The sequence below is a fragment of the Aedes albopictus genome, chromosome 3, assembly GCF_035046485.1.
Source record: "Aedes albopictus strain Foshan chromosome 3, AalbF5, whole genome shotgun sequence".
Taxonomy (NCBI): domain Eukaryota; kingdom Metazoa; phylum Arthropoda; class Insecta; order Diptera; family Culicidae; genus Aedes; species Aedes albopictus.
The window spans coordinates 296,454,896-296,473,924 of record NC_085138.1 but is presented as its reverse complement, the minus strand read 5'-3'; the positions used below and the strand labels follow the sequence as shown (position 1 = coordinate 296,473,924).

Sequence of the window (19,029 nt, the reverse complement as noted above, 5' to 3'; positions counted from 1 at the left end):
TTCCCTCGGTACACGATGTGCGTGCAGTACTACCGGCAGCCCATCATCGCCGGGTAACTGCTTTTCCGCCCCTAGGCTATAATTAAACCGTAGGTATACCTTTTCTATCAAACACTGCAAGTGTTCGTTATCGGCGAAGCGGTAAATGTAAATTGCGATCACAAATCCACCGAGATGTAACAGCGTAGGAATGATGTAAATGAATATCATTTCGCTGGTATTGAGCATTATTGTCTTCATAATCGAGCCAGCAGCGGTGGTAACGGTTGCAAAACCAAGGCCCCCCGGAATGGATGTGGTTACTACGGCGGGGCCACTGGTGGTGCTGATGGTGGTTGTCGATAGCTGTTGTGGGAGTTCGTCGAAGTTCATCCCGGTGGCTGTTGGTGGTGGATCCAGTGTGGAAAAACCACGGTCGCGCCTGGAATGGAATCAAATTAAAAAAGTTTAAACATTTTGTATTGATGGCTTGATTTTCAATTGTAAAGATTGGTAAGTTGAAATAGAACATTCATGGGATACGTTGAATCGATGGATATTGAAAGCAAACTGGAAGCATTTTCTCATTTTTAGGTTTTTGATTTTTTTTTATTAAATCAGGCCAAACATTTCAATAGGTCCTATCTGCATTTGAGAGACTCTCTTTGTTCACTTTTTCTTTCAATTATTGCAATGTAATGGTACACTTTTCAACTATTTTTGCAGTACCGTCGTTGGGGGTGAGAATGGGTCAAAAAACGATACTCAAAGATTGTTTGTTAAATAACAAATGCAGTTGAAGTCGGAATAACTTTTTATTTGGGATGTATACTCTTCTATGTGGTAATGATAGTTTAGCAAGAAAGTATCACATTATATGAATTGCTTACTAAACTACAAATGATTGAAAATTGACCCAATCTCACCCCTTAGAGGGGGTGAGAATGGGTCAAAGTATTCGAAATCGCCTATCTGAGAATATAAGTTTATTTTATTGATCAGATCTAGTAAACTTACTTAAAATACAATGTAACCATGACGAATAAAAACTTAGATAATTTTAAAAGATGAGTAAGCCCTTTTAGGTGGGCTAATACAACCGAAAAAATGGTTGAAATTTGATAAAATAACGTTTGTATTCTTTAGTTTGTATGTTGTATCACTATTTTTAGATACCATAATCATCCTTATTTAAAGTTTCAAATTCCATGAGAGGAGGGAGGGGCGCATTGAAAGATTGATCGAAAAAACATGATATTTTTAGTATACTGCATAATAAATGTTTATCCAAACCCTCCGTTATAAACTCTTATGTACATGATCATTGGCCCCTGTATTGCCAAAGCAAATCACTCCATCTCAAGGGTCGTTCAAATGTTATGTTGCACAGCATTTCACATTATTAGACCCTCTCCCGCAATAATATTTAAAGGATTTTTTTTTATAAATTTTGTATGAGTCCTAGTACAACGGTAGACTTATTTTTCGTTCTTTAGTATTTTTATCTATTTTATGAATGATCTTTATATGCCAGTCTTAATTCATAAAGTTCAAGTTAAATACTCAATAAGCAATCACGTATGTCGCATCTCGTTTGCTTTCCGACATTGAAATGTAGAATTGGCATTAGTTAAAATACACAGAAATAAAAACCAAAAAAAAACTTTCCGACATTGTGCTATGTCACCGGTTTTGTAGCCCCTGTATTTCCTGGATCCCAATACCGTCTGGTAGTTTCACGATAATTCCTTAAAATTTCAAAAATAAGTGGAGATAAAGTACGCTATTAAGTCTGTTTTGTGAGCTTACGATATTGCAGTACACTAAAGATTAGCTAATGATTAGAGGATCCGTCCAAACCCATTCTTAATATTTTGACATAGGGTCGATAATATTGAATTTTAAAATAAAAAGAGCAGCGACAGCCCGCTTTTTTCGATGCATCAACTAGGTAATATCTACAGCTAACCACTTTTAAGAAAATTTATGGTTAGGTACTTGTGTGAAACATTATGAAGGAGAATTTTTTTCAGAATGATTTACTAGTAGTTTCATCATATAAGTTTAGCCACAAATTCAACAAAAAATGATTATTGCAAAACATCTAATTCTGCATCATGACGTGTAAAAACATCTCCCCTTTGAAATAATATAAAGTTTTCTATATAAATTAGCGATAGTTGATGAGCTATTTCAAATTTTATGTTTCTCCGTTTTGACCCAATCTCACCCCCCAGACCCATTGTCACCCCCATCGACGGTACAAATCAAAAGAGGATTGTTTTGACCATCGTTCAACGCAAGGCGACAATCATAATACAAACAAACAGCTGAGATATTAACGAAAGAGACGGAAACCAAAGAGAGCCATGGCTAGCCACTCTTCTGCAGATAGAACCTTTAGATATGTTTGGCCTGAAATAACGAAGCAATATTTTCAAAATCGCTTTTCGTACACAATTAGAGGAAGGATCAAGATATCATCTATTTTTTTTTTCAGGTGGAAAATATTTTTCAGTTTTACGGAAAGCTTATTTGAATGAAATTTCAAAAAAATATGTTTTTTGAAAAATTGGTGAAAGTTTTACACCTGAAAAAAAAAACCCCAGGAGATAGCTCGATCCTTCCTCTAACTGTGTATGATAACCGATTTTGAAAATATTGCTTCGATATTTAATAAAAAAAAAAATCAAAAACCAAAAAAATTAACAGTTCAAGCTCAAATTAGGACAGGCAACCACTATTTTTTTCATTTGCCATCTTTGAGGATGAACTTTCCTAAATTAGAAATGATCTTAACACTAACGATATGTAGATCTGAATCGTCACATTAAGCCTCGTGTGAGCAAATAATGCAATACATTGTCGAAACATGCTAATCTGTAGAACTGATGTTAGCGATTTGATTGACATGACAGAGCTACCTATTATTTTGTTTTGTTATCAGATAGTCAAAAAAGTGATGTCTGTTCTGCAGTATTACTCTTTTCCTGTACTCTTGTGGGATCCAAAATGAGTCAACTTAATAAAAATGTAATAAAAAAAAATTTAACCCATTTACTCCCAGCGACCGTGGGGAATTGAAGCATTTTGTAAGATTAGCGACTTTTGCAAAGTTGTTGAGGGGGTCAGGTAGTATGTAATTTAGCACATATTTGCTCCAGTAGGTGGCGCTAGTGACCATGAAACATTTTGCTTTATTAGAGGTTGGTTGTGTCAACAGCCATTGCCAGTACCGTCGCTCTCGTGTTGTGAGCTCCAAGAGAAGTTTGGCAATGCGTAGTATACGTAGCATAAGCTGGAACCATTCTTAGATTCCCAACTAACATGTTTTCTGTATAAAAGTTTAAGCGAACTTTCTTATAAGCGTAATGAAATATTTGATTCAAAGCTTTGTTCACTAAGCTAACTGGAGATCCCCAGGCTCGCGCCAGGATACATTAAAGATTATCGTCTTCGGAAAAATTGAGCAGGATATCAGGAATAATAACATTTCAAACTTTTGTATCTCGAGATTTAGACTACTTACATAGAGAAATTTCTTATTAGGTAAAGTTGATCAGGACATGAAGAGCTATCCGTTGCTGATCAAGATGGTTATAAAAAACCTGGGACGATTTTCGGCTTAGCAGTCACAATTGCAATCAAACGATTAGATATTCTCCTTCATTCGACGTTTCGATGTTTATTACATCTTTTTCAGGGAATTAGAAGTGTTAATCGTTTTCGTCATTGTTTTCGTTCTGAAAAGCTTTGTGAAAGCATAATCCGTCTAAAATAAAATTAAAAAAAAACGTTGGGATCCACTTCTATATAGAACACTAGAGATGGGCAATCAGATCCGGACCCGTTCAAAAGATTCGTATCAGTAAAGTGAGTGAGTGAGCCGTGGATCTTTTACAGGCAGAGACGGGTCACTAGTTTACATGCTTCTGTGAGATAGAGCCTAAAAGAACCGATAGGTTCTCTTTGTTTTGCTCTGGTTCATTTCAAAAACACAGCTCTACGAAACGTGGTTTTTCTCGCGCCAAGCACACGCAATCAACAGCATTGTTCCAGTTCCCTCCCCCTGGCCTAGCAGCCGCAAACCAAACGTACACGATCTCTCGCTCTCAGTTCAAGCGGGATAGCAGTCCGGATAGAGCTGATCCCAACGACCCGAACTCGAACACAAACTCACACATCATCAAAATTTACCGGTTCAAACACAATTTATCTGAATATGTTTAAGTACCCGATTTTCTTTCTGCTAAGATTTATGTGTTTGCTGAGATTCTGTTTTTTTTTTCATCGAAAGCTTAAAAAACAGTAATCATCAAAATACGGTAGTATAGTTAAATAATGATAATTTTGCCCATGAATTGATAAAAAATGCCAAAATATTCAACATTCACTTGAATTTTAATTATCCTGCTTAAAAAGTTGTGCTTCTGAACTACCACATCCCTGGCCTAAACCATAATAAAAAATTTTAAAGTTTCGTAAACAACAAAAACGAAAAAAATCAAATGCACCAACCCGGCAGGGAAGAGCTCAGGTTTATGATGAGATGTGGAATTGGATTTGCTGGGCGAGATCATCCCGAAATGAATGTGGATGTGCATTGGTTGGATTTCGGGCAGCTCTGTGTTCGATGAAAAACTTTCCGGATCACATAGTTGTGATGCGAGAAAATCCAACTCAGCAATCACTATTCATTGCACGACGACGACGTATACCAACTCCCACTCCCATATACTGACTGCTTCACGGAAGCGGCAAAGTAAGGATGGCTTCAGCCAGCAGTCACATATATGTTGGTGGTTGTCACCCGCTGATGCTGGATGTTGGCTGTCCGAAAAATTCACAATACTGAGTAATGGGGAATGTGGGGTAACATGGAAAGAGAGTCTTCTTCAGTTGGTCTCAAGTTAAAACAAGTAGTCCGTTATGTCAATTGAACAACCAAGAGAAATTTAATATTTCAATAATTCAACAAGTAGGGTATTGGTTCCCTTGGTTTTGTTAGAAGTGAGCACTCATGAAAACAAAAAGAACGGAATCAATCGGTGCCGTAATCGCTTGTTTTCGAATAGGATGAATATGGGAGCATGAGATTACTGATGGCACACATACCCTACATGCTATATGAGAATTTAAACAACAAATTTGCAGTCAGGAACCCCAATTATTACAAGAGTAAGTATTTTACAGATATGAATCACAACGAAATCTAAACTAAGATAAATAAACTTATTTGGATATGTTTGCCACTCCTCAAACAATCTTCATCTTCCTTGGATAACGTCCCAACTGGGACATGACCTGCTTCTCAGCCTAGATTTGTATGAACACTTCCACAGTTTTTAACTGGAGGCTTCCTTTGTCAAAGGCCTTTTGGTATACTTCTTGTGACAGGCACGAATATTCTCTATACCCGCGGAGGTCAAAGAAATTTCCATTACGAAAAACCAAGCAATCAACTCCGTCACCCTCAGCATGGCCATGTTGAATAACCGTGTGCTAAACACGTCGGCTATATAAGCCCTTCACAAACAATCCTTGCAATAGTTCCACTCCCACAGAGAGAACCAGTACAGTATTCGATAAAAAATATAAAACCTGCATTTCTTGCTTGTAAAAATACAAGAACTACTATTCCGGCAGATAAAAAATATCACCATGAATTACGGCACTAATTAAACATATGAAATTCAAATTTACAGCGAAGAAGTAATTTTACAATAATGCATTGTGCTTGTCTGCAGTCATCTCAATTCCCGACTAGAAAAATATATCAAGTTTATAATACATTGTGTTATGATGTTATGAAGTTTTTCTATAACATATTTTGTTATAAACTAGATGCAGGATGATGTTAAAATAACTAAAACTGTAACAAAAAGTACACCGGTCTAACCAAAATAATATCCTATTTTGTTAGAATCAGATCAAAATTATAACACAATATGATACAAATTTAAGCTTCAATAAAACTAGTTTCTATCATATTTTGATACAATTGTGTAAAATGATGTTCTGAATATCAAAGAATCAGAACTAAATTACTTCACAATGAATTATTGAACAACATTTATAACACAATATGATACAATTGAGTTATAATATTTTTAAACACCAATGATGTTAAACATGATTATATCACAATGAGATATACGTATCATGGTTTGTTATAATTATGTTATATTTTTGTTGGAATCTTCTAGTCGGGTTCTGATTACTTTACAAAATCAATTTACTCTTTGATGCACGGAGAGGAATTCCAGTATTTGTATAGCGATATATTTAACATTGTTTTCGGAATAAGCAACTCATAATGAAATAATGTTCAGACCACTAATGTAAAAGTAAAATACTTTTGCAAATTTCAAATGGCTGTCCGGTCCCACATGCCCCCTCATGGATGATGGTCCAGCGAGCAAGAAAATGCCACTCACACTCGGTGGCCATTTCCCAGAACCAAAGGAAAAATAATAAACCACTTTTGGAAAAATAACAACTGAAAGCTTACGAAACGAGATAAGCCGGTGGTGCCGGTTGAGCTGCAACATTTTTTATTCAAATTTGGTCATAAATATTAATAATCCCTTTATTATTTTAATACAGTGGCAGTTTAAAAGTTTGGTAAGTGAGTCCGAGTATGACTATATATAGCACACAATTCCCACAATGTGCCAGTGTTGCACTTACGTGGTTGTGGTTATTTCCGGCCCTTACTGGAAGAGGATATTGCACATACTGTCGATGGAATGAATTCGAACAGAAATATCAGAGCTTTCACTTAGAAATGAATAACTGTGTTCTCCAGTATTTTAAAATCTGTACATATTGGGCCTCCAGTTAGTCTAGTGGTTAAGCAAATATACTATATTAACAATATAGGTCACTCTTACGAAATTTTGGCGACACCTTTTTAGTGAATGTGCCGCCACCAAGCGGCAGAAGAGGTACTACTACACACTAAATGCATGCGCTATCCGAATGACGTTTATTCTGTCGTACTGCCATTGCATGGTGGGGATGCCCATTTCTTTTCAAATAATCGATTAAACAATAATCGATTTTTTTTTGAACTTCTCAAATTAAAACAAATGGCGACAAACATTACTAAAGGTCCAATCTGCAAAAGAGAGGCTCTCTTTCTTGTGATTCTCTTTAAATTATTACGATGTTACAGTGGACATTTTGACAACTTGTGATGTGTAGATCGGAAAAGGATTGTTTAATCTACTTTCCGACGCAAGAAGTAAATCAAAATTTATAAATACAAGCACGTTATAATGCCGGGGCCCGTGGTGTAGTGGCTACACGTTTGCTTCATAAGCAGATGGTCATGGGTTCAGCCCCGGCACTTTCGGCAGTTGCTCTTTCCCCCTGAGAGCAGCTGACACTGACCCTCTTCTGAGCCCATGGCTCAAATGAACCCGGATACTTGGACATCGGCGAACGGCAACCCATAATGCACCCCCAATCGGACTGGAGACAGGAACAACCAATAGTCACACATCAACATCATTCTCATCATCTCATCATTCTACCATGATAGGTTAGAAAGTGAAAGCAGCGCAACGGCCACCAGTTCGATGTACTACAATTAGAAATAGAATACATTTAGGCGTTGTACAAAGTGTATGTACAGCTTCCAATTGGAATCGCTCACGCAGTGCTCTAGTGGACAAAAGAGCTGTAAATTAGGTTAAGTGATTCAAGAATAAAAAATAAGCACGTTATAAACGAAACAGAGGAGACTTAAAGAGAGCCTCTCATCTGCACTTAGGACCTATAGAAATGTTCGGCCTGAAATGTATCTTCTTCAACATTTTCTGGTGTGATAAAGACGAATTTGAATGTCCTCCAATAGTAGAGGGGCTAGGTGAGATAAGGTGAAAATCGTTTGTTTACAACAAAAGTTCATTTTTTTTTGGCTTCAAAATTAACTTATATTCCGCTCTATAAGTGACTATTTTCCATTTGCAATGGCCTCAATTATCATTCTCAATGTCCACGCCGACATTAGACCGGCCCAAAACAAAAATGTCGAAAAATTCCACGGGGCACCCTCCAGAATCGTGCCTTTGGATGAGAAGAGCAATCTGTGAAAATTTCTGCTCAATCGGTTTAAAATTGAGCTGGCGCAAATGAGTTGAAGGTTTGTATGGGATTTTCAGTCCAAATATATGGATAGTTGGATAGCGTACAGTCTCTCACTCAGTACGCTGGTTCAACGAGTTCGATTTAGCTCAGAATTGAAAGAATGGTAGTTGATACCCTAAGGAACAATTTTGTAGAAGACCATATCAGTAACAAATTTTGAAAACGACGTATAATGCATGCTATACCATTGATTATACGTCGTTTTCAATATTTGTTACTGATATCATGATAAAACTTAATTTAGTTGCAGTTTCAGCTAACGAAAGCAGGATGAGGACATCTTCCCCTGTTTACTCTCGGTTGTTACATGCAGCACGTGCTTGCTTTTCGAAACTTGCTCTCTACATCATAGGCGGCTATGTTGTCCTTCATTTCAATTGCTCACGCACGTGTGAGGGTATCGAAACAATGAAGAATCACATAGTTGCCTATGATGTAGCGCGCAAGCTTCGACCGACAAACACGTGCTGCATGTAACAACCGAGAGTAAACAGGGGAAGATGTCCTCATCCTGCTTTCGTTAGCTGAAACTGCAACTAAATTAAGTTTTATCATGATATAGTCTTCTACAAAATTGTTCCTTAGGGTATCAACTACCATTCTTTCAATTCTGAGCTAAATCGAACTCGCTGAACCGGCGTACTGAGTGAGAGACTGTAGGCCTTCCAATTTCCCATATATTTGGACTGAAAATCCCATACAAACCTTCAACTCATTTGCGCCAGCTCAGTTTTAAACCGATTGAGCTGAATCTTTCACAGATTGTTCTTCTCATCCAAAGGCACGATTCTAGAGGGTGCCCCGTGAATTTTTCCAACTTTTCTTTCTCTCCATACAAATGTGGGCCGCCCGAATAAAAAATACAGTAGAAAAACCGAACGTTGTATTGTAACAGTACTATTTAAAACCATATTTTTACAATAGAAACCACTGTAAAAATAAAAATACAAAAACAATAAAATGTAATGTAGAACACCATACAGTAAATTGTAAATAAGATTTTTACAATATACTATACGGGTTGTTAAGAATCGTAACAATGTAAAAAAATATTTTTCTCCATATATATTTTTTTGCAAAACCATACATTATATTGTGAATGAATTGTTCAAAATTCTGATACGTGGGTTTAAATATACCGTACTTTGTATGGTATATAAATCGTTTCAAACAATAAAACGTACCGTAAATAAATTGTTTTTAATTGTAATTTCACTACTGGTTAAACATTTAATCAAATGGTTTTGGAATAGTTAGAGAACCATTGTTTATTATGTTGTATTATTTTACATTACATAAACCATATATTGTTATATTATCTTGTCATTTTTCTCCTGTTAAAGGCATCTTAGGCTTATTAGATTTATTAGAATGCGCTTTGGCAATTCTCTAGAGCGTTTTGGATAACCCTTCATATATAGGATCGCCCACGTCTAAGTCTGAGTAGTCTCTGATTGCATTAACAGTTGAAGCTTAGGCTCCCATGCCCCACCAGCCAAATAATCGGGTTTTGCAAACTAAGCATTATTTGTGGCAACACTTTGAGCGGCATGATGGAACTGTTATTAGACCACTAATGTAGCTGCATGAAGTGGGTGACGAGGTACATAAGTATCATTACAGCGTGCTTAACCGTTATTGCAATATTGAGGCACAAGTTTGACTAAAGTTTGAAATACATAACAACTCATGAGATAACTTTCAAGTTCGATTCAAATATAAGTTAGGTTAAAAAGCGAACCCACAGACGAACCTATATTAGAAGTCATTTCAGTGTTCAGTCCAGTCCATATGTTAAAGATGGCTCTACGTCAAAGATAAAGTTTGTCAATCGCATTTAATTCGATTGTGGTCGAAGGCAAGTTCACATGAGAGAAGAGGAGAAAACTCTCCTAAATGCAAGTACAGAAAGAATAGTGTTGAACTCATCTACTGATTTACGGTAATCTGACCTGCATCTTTTGGGGTTGGCCTACATTCGTATTTCTCTCATCGCACTCTACACACCTAGCCCGCCATATCTCTTGGACCTGCAGTTCTTAGGACATCTGGTTTACCACTGATTTAAACATGTTATTGACTTTAAATTGATGTTTCAACTTATTCATTTTTTTCTCTTTCCTTTCCTTTGCATCAAAAAAGTCACAAACAGCAACAAAACAAAGCACGGAAAAAATCTTAAACTGAATAAATAATTAAAAATTCACGGAAAAATAATGTTTCGAAAAGTGAATGGTTCAAACGTAAGAAAAACAGTATAATATATTGTTACATAAAAATTCAATGTAAATGTATAGTATAGCGAACCATTTCATTACAATACACTTTATTGTAGCTGGTACACTGTATGGTGCAGGAATGGTTTTCACCATACACCCTATGGTTAGTTTTTATCCGGGCGGTCTAGCCGACATACATCGGATTGGCCAGCTATCAAAAAATCCGGAAGATTGTCCGCCGAAGGCAAAGCAAGTGCTTTTCAATTTAATCACATAAGTTGTTCGTAACCAAATATACTATATTAACAATATAGGTCACTCTTACGAAATTTTGGCGACACCTTTTTAGTGAATGTGCCGCCACCAAGCGGCAGAAGAGGTACTACTACACACTAAATGCATGCGCTATCCGAATGACGTTTATTCTGTCGTACTGCCATTGCATGGTGGGGATGCCCATTTCTTTTCAAATAATCGATTAAACAATAATCGATTTTTTTTGAACTTCTCAAATTAAAACAAATGGCGACAAACATTACTAAAGGTCCAATCTGCAAAAGAGAGGCTCTCTTTCTTGTGATTCTCTTTAAATTATTACGATGTTACAGTGGACATTTTGACAACTTGTGATGTGTAGATCGGAAAAGGATTGTTTAATCTACTTTCCGACGCAAGAAGTAAATCAAAATTTATAAATACAAGCACGTTATAATGCCGGGGCCCGTGGTGTAGTGGCTACACGTTTGCTTCATAAGCAGATGGTCATGGGTTCGATCCCAGCCCCGGCACTTTCGGCAGTTGCTCTTTCCCCCTGAGAGCAGCTGACACTGACCCTCTTCTGAGCCCATGGCTCAAATGAACCCGGATACTTGGACATCGGCGAACGGCAACCCATAATGCACCCCCAATCGGACTGGAGACAGGAACAACCAATAGTCACACATCAACATCATTCTCATCATCTCATCATTCTACCATGATAGGTTAGAAAGTGAAAGCAGCGCAACGGCCACCAGTTCGATGTACTACAATTAGAAATAGAATACATTTAGGCGTTGTACAAAGTGTATGTACAGCTTCCAATTGGAATCGCTCACGCAGTGCTCTAGTGGACAAAAGAGCTGTAAATTAGGTTAAGTGATTCAAGAATAAAAAATAAGCACGTTATAAACGAAACAGAGGAGACTTAAAGAGAGCCTCTCATCTGCACTTAGGACCTATAGAAATGTTCGGCCTGAAATGTATCTTCTTCAACATTTTCTGGTGTGATAAAGACGAATTTGAATGTCCTCCAATAGTAGAGGGGCTAGGTGAGATAAGGTGAAAATCGTTTGTTTACAACAAAAGTTCATTTTTTTTGGCTTCAAAATTAACTTATATTCCGCTCTATAAGTGACTATTTTCCATTTGCAATGGCCTCAATTATCATTCTCAATGTCCACGCCGACATTAGACCGGCCCAAAACAAAAATGTCGAAAAATTCCACGGGGCACCCTCCAGAATCGTGCCTTTGGATGAGAAGAGCAATCTGTGAAAATTTCTGCTCAATCGGTTTAAAATTGAGCTGGCGCAAATGAGTTGAAGGTTTGTATGGGATTTTCAGTCCAAATATATGGATAGTTGGATAGCGTACAGTCTCTCACTCAGTACGCTGGTTCAACGAGTTCGATTTAGCTCAGAATTGAAAGAATGGTAGTTGATACCCTAAGGAACAATTTTGTAGAAGACCATATCAGTAACAAATTTTGAAAACGACGTATAATGCATGCTATACCATTGATTATACGTCGTTTTCAATATTTGTTACTGATATCATGATAAAACTTAATTTAGTTGCAGTTTCAGCTAACGAAAGCAGGATGAGGACATCTTCCCCTGTTTACTCTCGGTTGTTACATGCAGCACGTGTTTGCTTTTCGAAACTTGCTCTCTACATCATAGGCGGCTATGTTGTCCTTCATTTCAATTGCTCACGCACGTGTGCGGGTATCGAAACAATGAAGAATCACATAGTTGCCTATGATGTAGCGCGCAAGCTTCGACCGACAAACACGTGCTGCATGTAACAACCGAGAGTAAACAGGGGAAGATGTCCTCATCCTGCTTTCGTTAGCTGAAACTGCAACTAAATTAAGTTTTATCATGATATAGTCTTCTACAAAATTGTTCCTTAGGGTATCAACTACCATTCTTTCAATTCTGAGCTAAATCGAACTCGCTGAACCGGCGTACTGAGTGAGAGACTGTAGGCCTTCCAATTTCCCATATATTTGGACTGAAAATCCCATACAAACCTTCAACTCATTTGCGCCAGCTCAGTTTTAAACCGATTGAGCTGAATCTTTCACAGATTGTTCTTCTCATCCAAAGGCACGATTCTAGAGGGTGCCCCGTGAATTTTTCCAACTTTTCTTTCTCTCCATACAAATGTGGGCCGGTCTAGCCGACATACATCGGATTGGCCAGCTATCAAAAAATCCGGAAGATTGTCCGCCGAAGGCAAAGCAAGTGCTTTTCAATTTAATCACATAAGTTGTTCGTAACCCAAGTAACAGCACTAGCTGAATACCCAAGTAACACACATGTTATATAAAAGTTACGACAGCGCAAATTTTGGTTGTATAGAAGTTTATTTTACGTTATTCCAACACAATGTTAGAATTACGTAAAATAAACTTCTATACAACCAAAACTTGCGCTGTCGTAACTCTATTATAACATGTGTGTTGCTTGGGTAACAGTTTCTTAAGCTAATGTTTGCTTAAGAGTTGTTTGTTCCACTTTTGTACAGCAAAAATGTTTGTTGGGAAGTACCTACCGGATCTAAGCGCATCTAAAAGAGAATTAAATTTTCTATCCAAAAAGTGCTCGTTTGGTTTTCTACGATGCGGGATTTGATAATAAAAAGTGAAAAAAGTGCACTTTGTTTATACTACGCCATACCACTGTTTGGCGGAGATACTCTTTTCATAGGGTTCTCATTCCTGCGACCAGATGCGGAGGGCTCTGACAAAAGTACAACTCCGTCAAAGCGAAAGATATAGGTAAAGTGAACTTTTCTCACTTTTTATCGAGTTCTGCTCCATAGAAATACAAACGAGCCATTTCTGTACAGAGAAGTAAATTCTCTTCCAGATGTGTTTAGAACGATTTTGATTACATTGAGCAGCTCTTGCTATGCCTCTGGTTGGTGATCTTCCGGATTTTTTTAAGCTTTTCAATCCAATATATGTTAGCGTGGGCATCAAGAGTGATGATATTAAAAGCCTTGTCAAAGGGAAATAGCAACCACCAGGGCAAAATATTAGTTAATTTTGAAGTAGAAAAATTTAATGTTTGATGTAAACAAACGATTTTCTCCTCATCTCACCTAGCGCCTCTACAATTGGGGTCATTCGAATCCTCTATGGATGTATTCGTAGATGTCATCTAATGAAATATTATTTTGTTTGCGTATATTGGAAATCGATTATTTATTAATCGATTATTTGGGAACAATAAACTTCGACACCCCTAACATCTTTTTCGAGAAATGTTGCATTGCACGGTGAACTAAAATTGATCAAAATACAATTATTGACTTTTTCTGACAACAGGTGGTGCTGTAATCATTCGTCAACGGTGTCTCCATGTCGTTGTATGTGAAAACGCGAAGTGACCTATATTGTTAATATAGTATATTTGGGTTAAGGCTATGGATTGCCAAACCGGACGCGGCGGGTCCGCAAGCAAGCAAGCAAGCAAGCAAGCAAGAATAAACTTATATCAACATAAATAATCGGAATTGGCTGAAATCCATTCGAAAAGCTAGAAATAGACAAATGTCATCGTGTCAGACGACATTGATTTGACTCTTTTTTTATGTTTCTTGATCTTCGTCCTACTGCTCTTGTTGTGTGTAAGAGGTAACGGTAGCGCATGAATGTAACTATGCAAGCTGACACCCGACTGCGGCACCGAAATGAAGGTAGTGAAAAGTGTCGAATGTTTACTAGACTGCATCTGACAACTGTTGCATAGCATTGCAAATGCTATGCACGGTATTTTTGGTTAAAAGCATCTTAAATGCTACTGCTACCAATAAGAATAAAGATGCTTCTCCAAATATACACTCTGTTCCATAACTATAGATCCATCCAAAATTTATTTTCTATTTATTCAAAGTGCAACTGATTATTTCATGCACTACACCATAATGATTACTCATGTGCCTTACACACACTACCATGTAATTTCATTCATGCACATGATGTATACACATATAAATGAAAAAAACTAAAGTCCCTTTGTTTCATGACTATAGATCCAATACATGTAAGTGTTTCGATGTACCTAACCAACGTGTTGTTTTAGGTGCTTTGCTTATTTTATTTCGGCGATTGTTACGTGTAAACTTCAATGTATAATATGCCGCATGCATAATACATATCTGAAGCTGAAATTATTTAAATTGATGGTTGATATTACTTTATCTCGATATCTCCCTGTGTTTAGGATCTCGATGGTTTTTTTTTCTAGATTTTCTTTCGATTTGTCGATATATTTTTTTTTACCTGGTTTCCAAGGTGCAAACTACTCTAAGAAGGTGAAGTTTTATCTGTTTAGTAAAGGTTATTCCTAGTTACAGAGGTTTGAAAATTGGTTCTTCATTTCGATCTCTTTAAAAATTACAATTCTTTCTGCGCATCTCGATATTTAAGGGACCATCGAGATAGGGTTCGGCCTTTCAAGATGCAAAGACCCAAAGGTTATTTGTTAAAAAATTTATTTGATTGGCTTCTTAAGACATATTTGACACCTTGGGAGATCTTTTTGAACGAAAAGAAATTCAGCTTGAATCGACCGAATGGATTTTTTTCATACTGGAGAGATTCACGAAAACAATTACGTTACTTCTCAAGCAATTCTCGGGGAGGGGTTCTGTCGACTCAAATGGACGGATATTCAGGAATGCTCTGAGCTTTTGAACCTGAAGAAGTATCTGCCGCCATTTTTTGCAGCAATGCCGTTAAAAAAATTAAACGTTTCATCAAGATAATACACCTGTTCACACGGTTTAAGGAATCATGACTTAGTTTCGTGAAAAGCATATTCAGATAAAGGAATGGTCAGCTTCTTATCCTGACCAGAATTCAATTGAGAATATGTAGGGTTGATTATAAAGTAGTGTATGAATAAAATAAACCGTACGGAAGTATTCCATATCTAAATCGTGCAGTTGTTTGAACGTGGAATAAAATCCAAGCATCTGCCCATTAAGGTAAAGGTCACCAGCGTTCACTTTCCAAACAATCGTCTTGATCTAAAATAACTCGGTGCTCAATGTAAGTGAGCAAGCAACAAGTAGCATTTTCAGATCAATTTACCTGTCGGATCTCCGGATTTGTGCTCCAGAATTTCCGAGAAAAATTAAAGGTAGTCATTCTAACGGCCATCTTTGTACTCTAGCAACCTCGTCCTAAAAGTTGATTTAAAGTATTCTGGATACGCTGTTTGAGCCTATTGAGAACAAAAGAGAGCCTACTCGTTATTAATATGTTGAATGTATTGCGTAGCTTTAATTAACTAGAATGAATTCTCGCTTGGATCTATTGTTATGAGACAAGGGAGTTTATATAAGTTTATAATCAGATTCCGAGAACACATGTAATATCGATATTATTATTTTTCTCATGTCTACTCAAGATAACGAATTAAACAAGAAAACAATATGAATCGAATTCATTCTACATATCCGATTATTCAAAAATATTGATTGGATCTATAGTTATGAGACATAACATATTCCCGGGTTCATTTACCGTGATTGATGCTAACTATCAACACATGCCCGAGCCCGGGGTTAAACAAAATAGCTGCTGGTGTTGAATCAATAGATCAAAAAATCAACGCCCATTATCTGATATCTATAGCTTATACTGCAGCGCGGTTGATGCTAACTATCAACACATGCCCGAGCCCGGGGTTAAACAAAATAGCTGCTGGTGTTGAATCAATAGATCAAAAAATCAACGCCCATTATCTGATATCTATAGCTTATACTGCAGCGCGGTCCTGTACCATCATCAACCCGAGGGTCAAGAGATCGAATCCCGGTGTGGAGAAATTAGCATTTTTGACAATCGGATATGAAGGTTAAGCATTTTATCAGCACTTATGGCGCATATACGGCAGATTGGCATTTAATAGCCTGCTGTAAAGGCGCATATAGTGCTGAATAAATGCCACTTTAACTGCTTATTGATTACCTGGGTACAGGGACATACCTTACATATAAAAATAGTAACTTGAAATGGTACATTATACGATGTAGGTACTACCCAAGTAACCACAAGCATTATATCATAACATTAATTCAATCGTATTATAGTTTAGCTAATGCGAGATAACTTTTATTCTACACCTGTCAAGTAATAAAGCGTTTAATCTACATTATGAAAGCATTGAAGCATTATGAGATTTTGACAGTTCGGTATAGTTCTATAAGGACGTTGTTTAATGCTTCATTGCATTACCATGTTAAAAGCTTCATGGCAATCAATAATGCAAGGATTTATTACTTTATATATGCCTTTAATAATGCTTTCATAGTTGTAAACAGAAAAAAACATCAGTTCGAAAAAAATCTGTACAGCCTTTTTAAAAACACAACCATTTAAAAAGAAATGAAAAACAAACCCAAATTTTCATGGATTGCTGCGTAGAACTTGGATTATCATGCTCAGATGTTGCTTAAAATTTATATTGTGTATGTTTTTTTTTATTCTGGTTGGGGCATAAAGACAAATATGAAGATGCTGAGGGAACAAAAATTATGTGAGGTTGAGGTATTGACCTCCTTATTTAACATATAGTGCCCGATTTCATAAAATAAATGGTAGAAGTGTGCATGTATGAAAACAATAAACGCAGAATCAACACAGACTAATTTATATCCTTATATTATCTTCGTTTGTAAAATCAATTGGTTCTGCAATCGCTTGTTTTCGAATGAATTTGGGAGAGTAAGATAACTGATGGCATTCAGACCCTAGCACAACTTCTTAGAGCTGCTGAAAACACAAATCAATAAAGCACGAGCTGAGTATGCGTTACTTTATGTTGCACATTTTTCCGGGTGCAAAATGCATGGTAGTCGTAGCACAGCGTTAGCGCGTCCGAGTTTCATCGTAGTCCAGTTTCAGCAGTCTAGGTTCAATTCCCGAATTAGAATAAAAAACATCAGAGTGAGAGTATCGGAACAGCTATGAGAAGATAAAAATAGACAGAAAAATGAAAAAATACTTTTTTTTCTTTTGTTGACATGATGCCTTAAGTATACATTCCATACTATTTCATTGCATTAGCTATATGGTACAAGCATTGTTTATGCTTTAGCAATCGCCACAGTAAAGCTTGCTTTAAATCAACAATAGTAGCGCCACTTTCGACTTTAAACCTACTTTAATGGTACCTATATGACAAAACAACTTTACATCGCATGTCATATAATACACTATAAAGCGAAATTAATGCTCTATATGCAGCGTCATGGTTACTTGGGTAAGGTACTGCGTGCATCCTTATGCGACTCCTGGTCATTTGGGCGCTGCTATTCAGTCAGTCTAAGTAAAGCTGAACAACAGTGTGAACGAATAAAATATCCATGAAATCTCCACCTATGGCCAATATGTCTTCTTCTACGTTCCCACTGGAACTTGGCCTACCATTCGAAAACTTGGTATTCTTTTAGTACTTCCACAGTTATTAATTGAAGGGCCTTCTTTACCAGGGGTGGTAGATCCTACCCTCTACGCCCACCCAAACATGCCCATCTGCTGTTGATTCTAATTTGTAAACATCTTTTGTTTAGTTGTTTATAAACATCAACAATAGTAAAAACATTAGCGTTTTTCTCTTCCTTTTGGTGCTGATGCTCAGTTTTTTAGGTAATTATCGAAATTTCTTGAGTTGTACTGCCGTGTGCAGCATACTTGTCCCATGTTAATAGGGATTCCCATAGAACATGGGACTACTATGCTGCACACGGCAGTGTAGTGTTAAATTATCCTCATATTAAAGCACCAGAACCGCTCTGGGAGTTTTCAATTTTCAACCGATTTCCGCACTCCAAACAAAACGAAAACAAAAACAAGCGAGAGTAGAGGAAAATATTTCATAATGGCGAAAACAAAACACTGATTTTTTTCGGAATATTTTTTTTCAATATAATCTCAATAAAATGTGTGGAATTTTGCTTGAATCACATGCTGACTTGCTTTTAGCATGATAAAACGGTGTTAAAATCAATTTTGCGAACGAAAATAGGTATTTTCTTGGTTGGCCGTTACGTCCTTCTAATGGTACTAAAATTCAATAGAGGATAGACGCAATTTGTTCCCAGTTGACAGCCAGCTTACTCCCCTGTTCTTTTCCTGCCATTGCACGAATTTGTATATTGCTAGGCAAGCACAATGATACACTATGTCCAGGGAGTCGAGAAAATTTTCCCGACCGAAACGGGAATCGAACCCGCCGCGTCCGGTTTGGCAATCCATAGCCTTAACCCAAATATACTATATTAACAATATAGGTCACTTCGCGTTTTCACATACAACGACATGGAGACACCGTTGACGAATGATTACAGCACCACCTGTTGTCAGAAAAAGTCAATAATTGTATTTTGATCAATTT

General features: G+C 37.0%; 1 protein-coding gene across 4 annotated transcripts in view; it reads right to left on the bottom strand.

Moving 5' to 3' along the window:
* Window positions 1-19,029, bottom strand: part of LOC109414804 (uncharacterized) — a 240,542-nt gene that overhangs the window by 99,054 nt on the left and 122,459 nt on the right. For all 4 annotated transcript variants that reach the window (XM_062842148.1, XM_062842150.1, XM_062842147.1 and 1 more), the window contains one exon: window positions 100-421. In XM_062842148.1, the coding sequence (XP_062698132.1) occupies window positions 100-421 (322 nt within the window). The remainder of the gene's footprint in view (window positions 1-99; window positions 422-19,029) is intronic.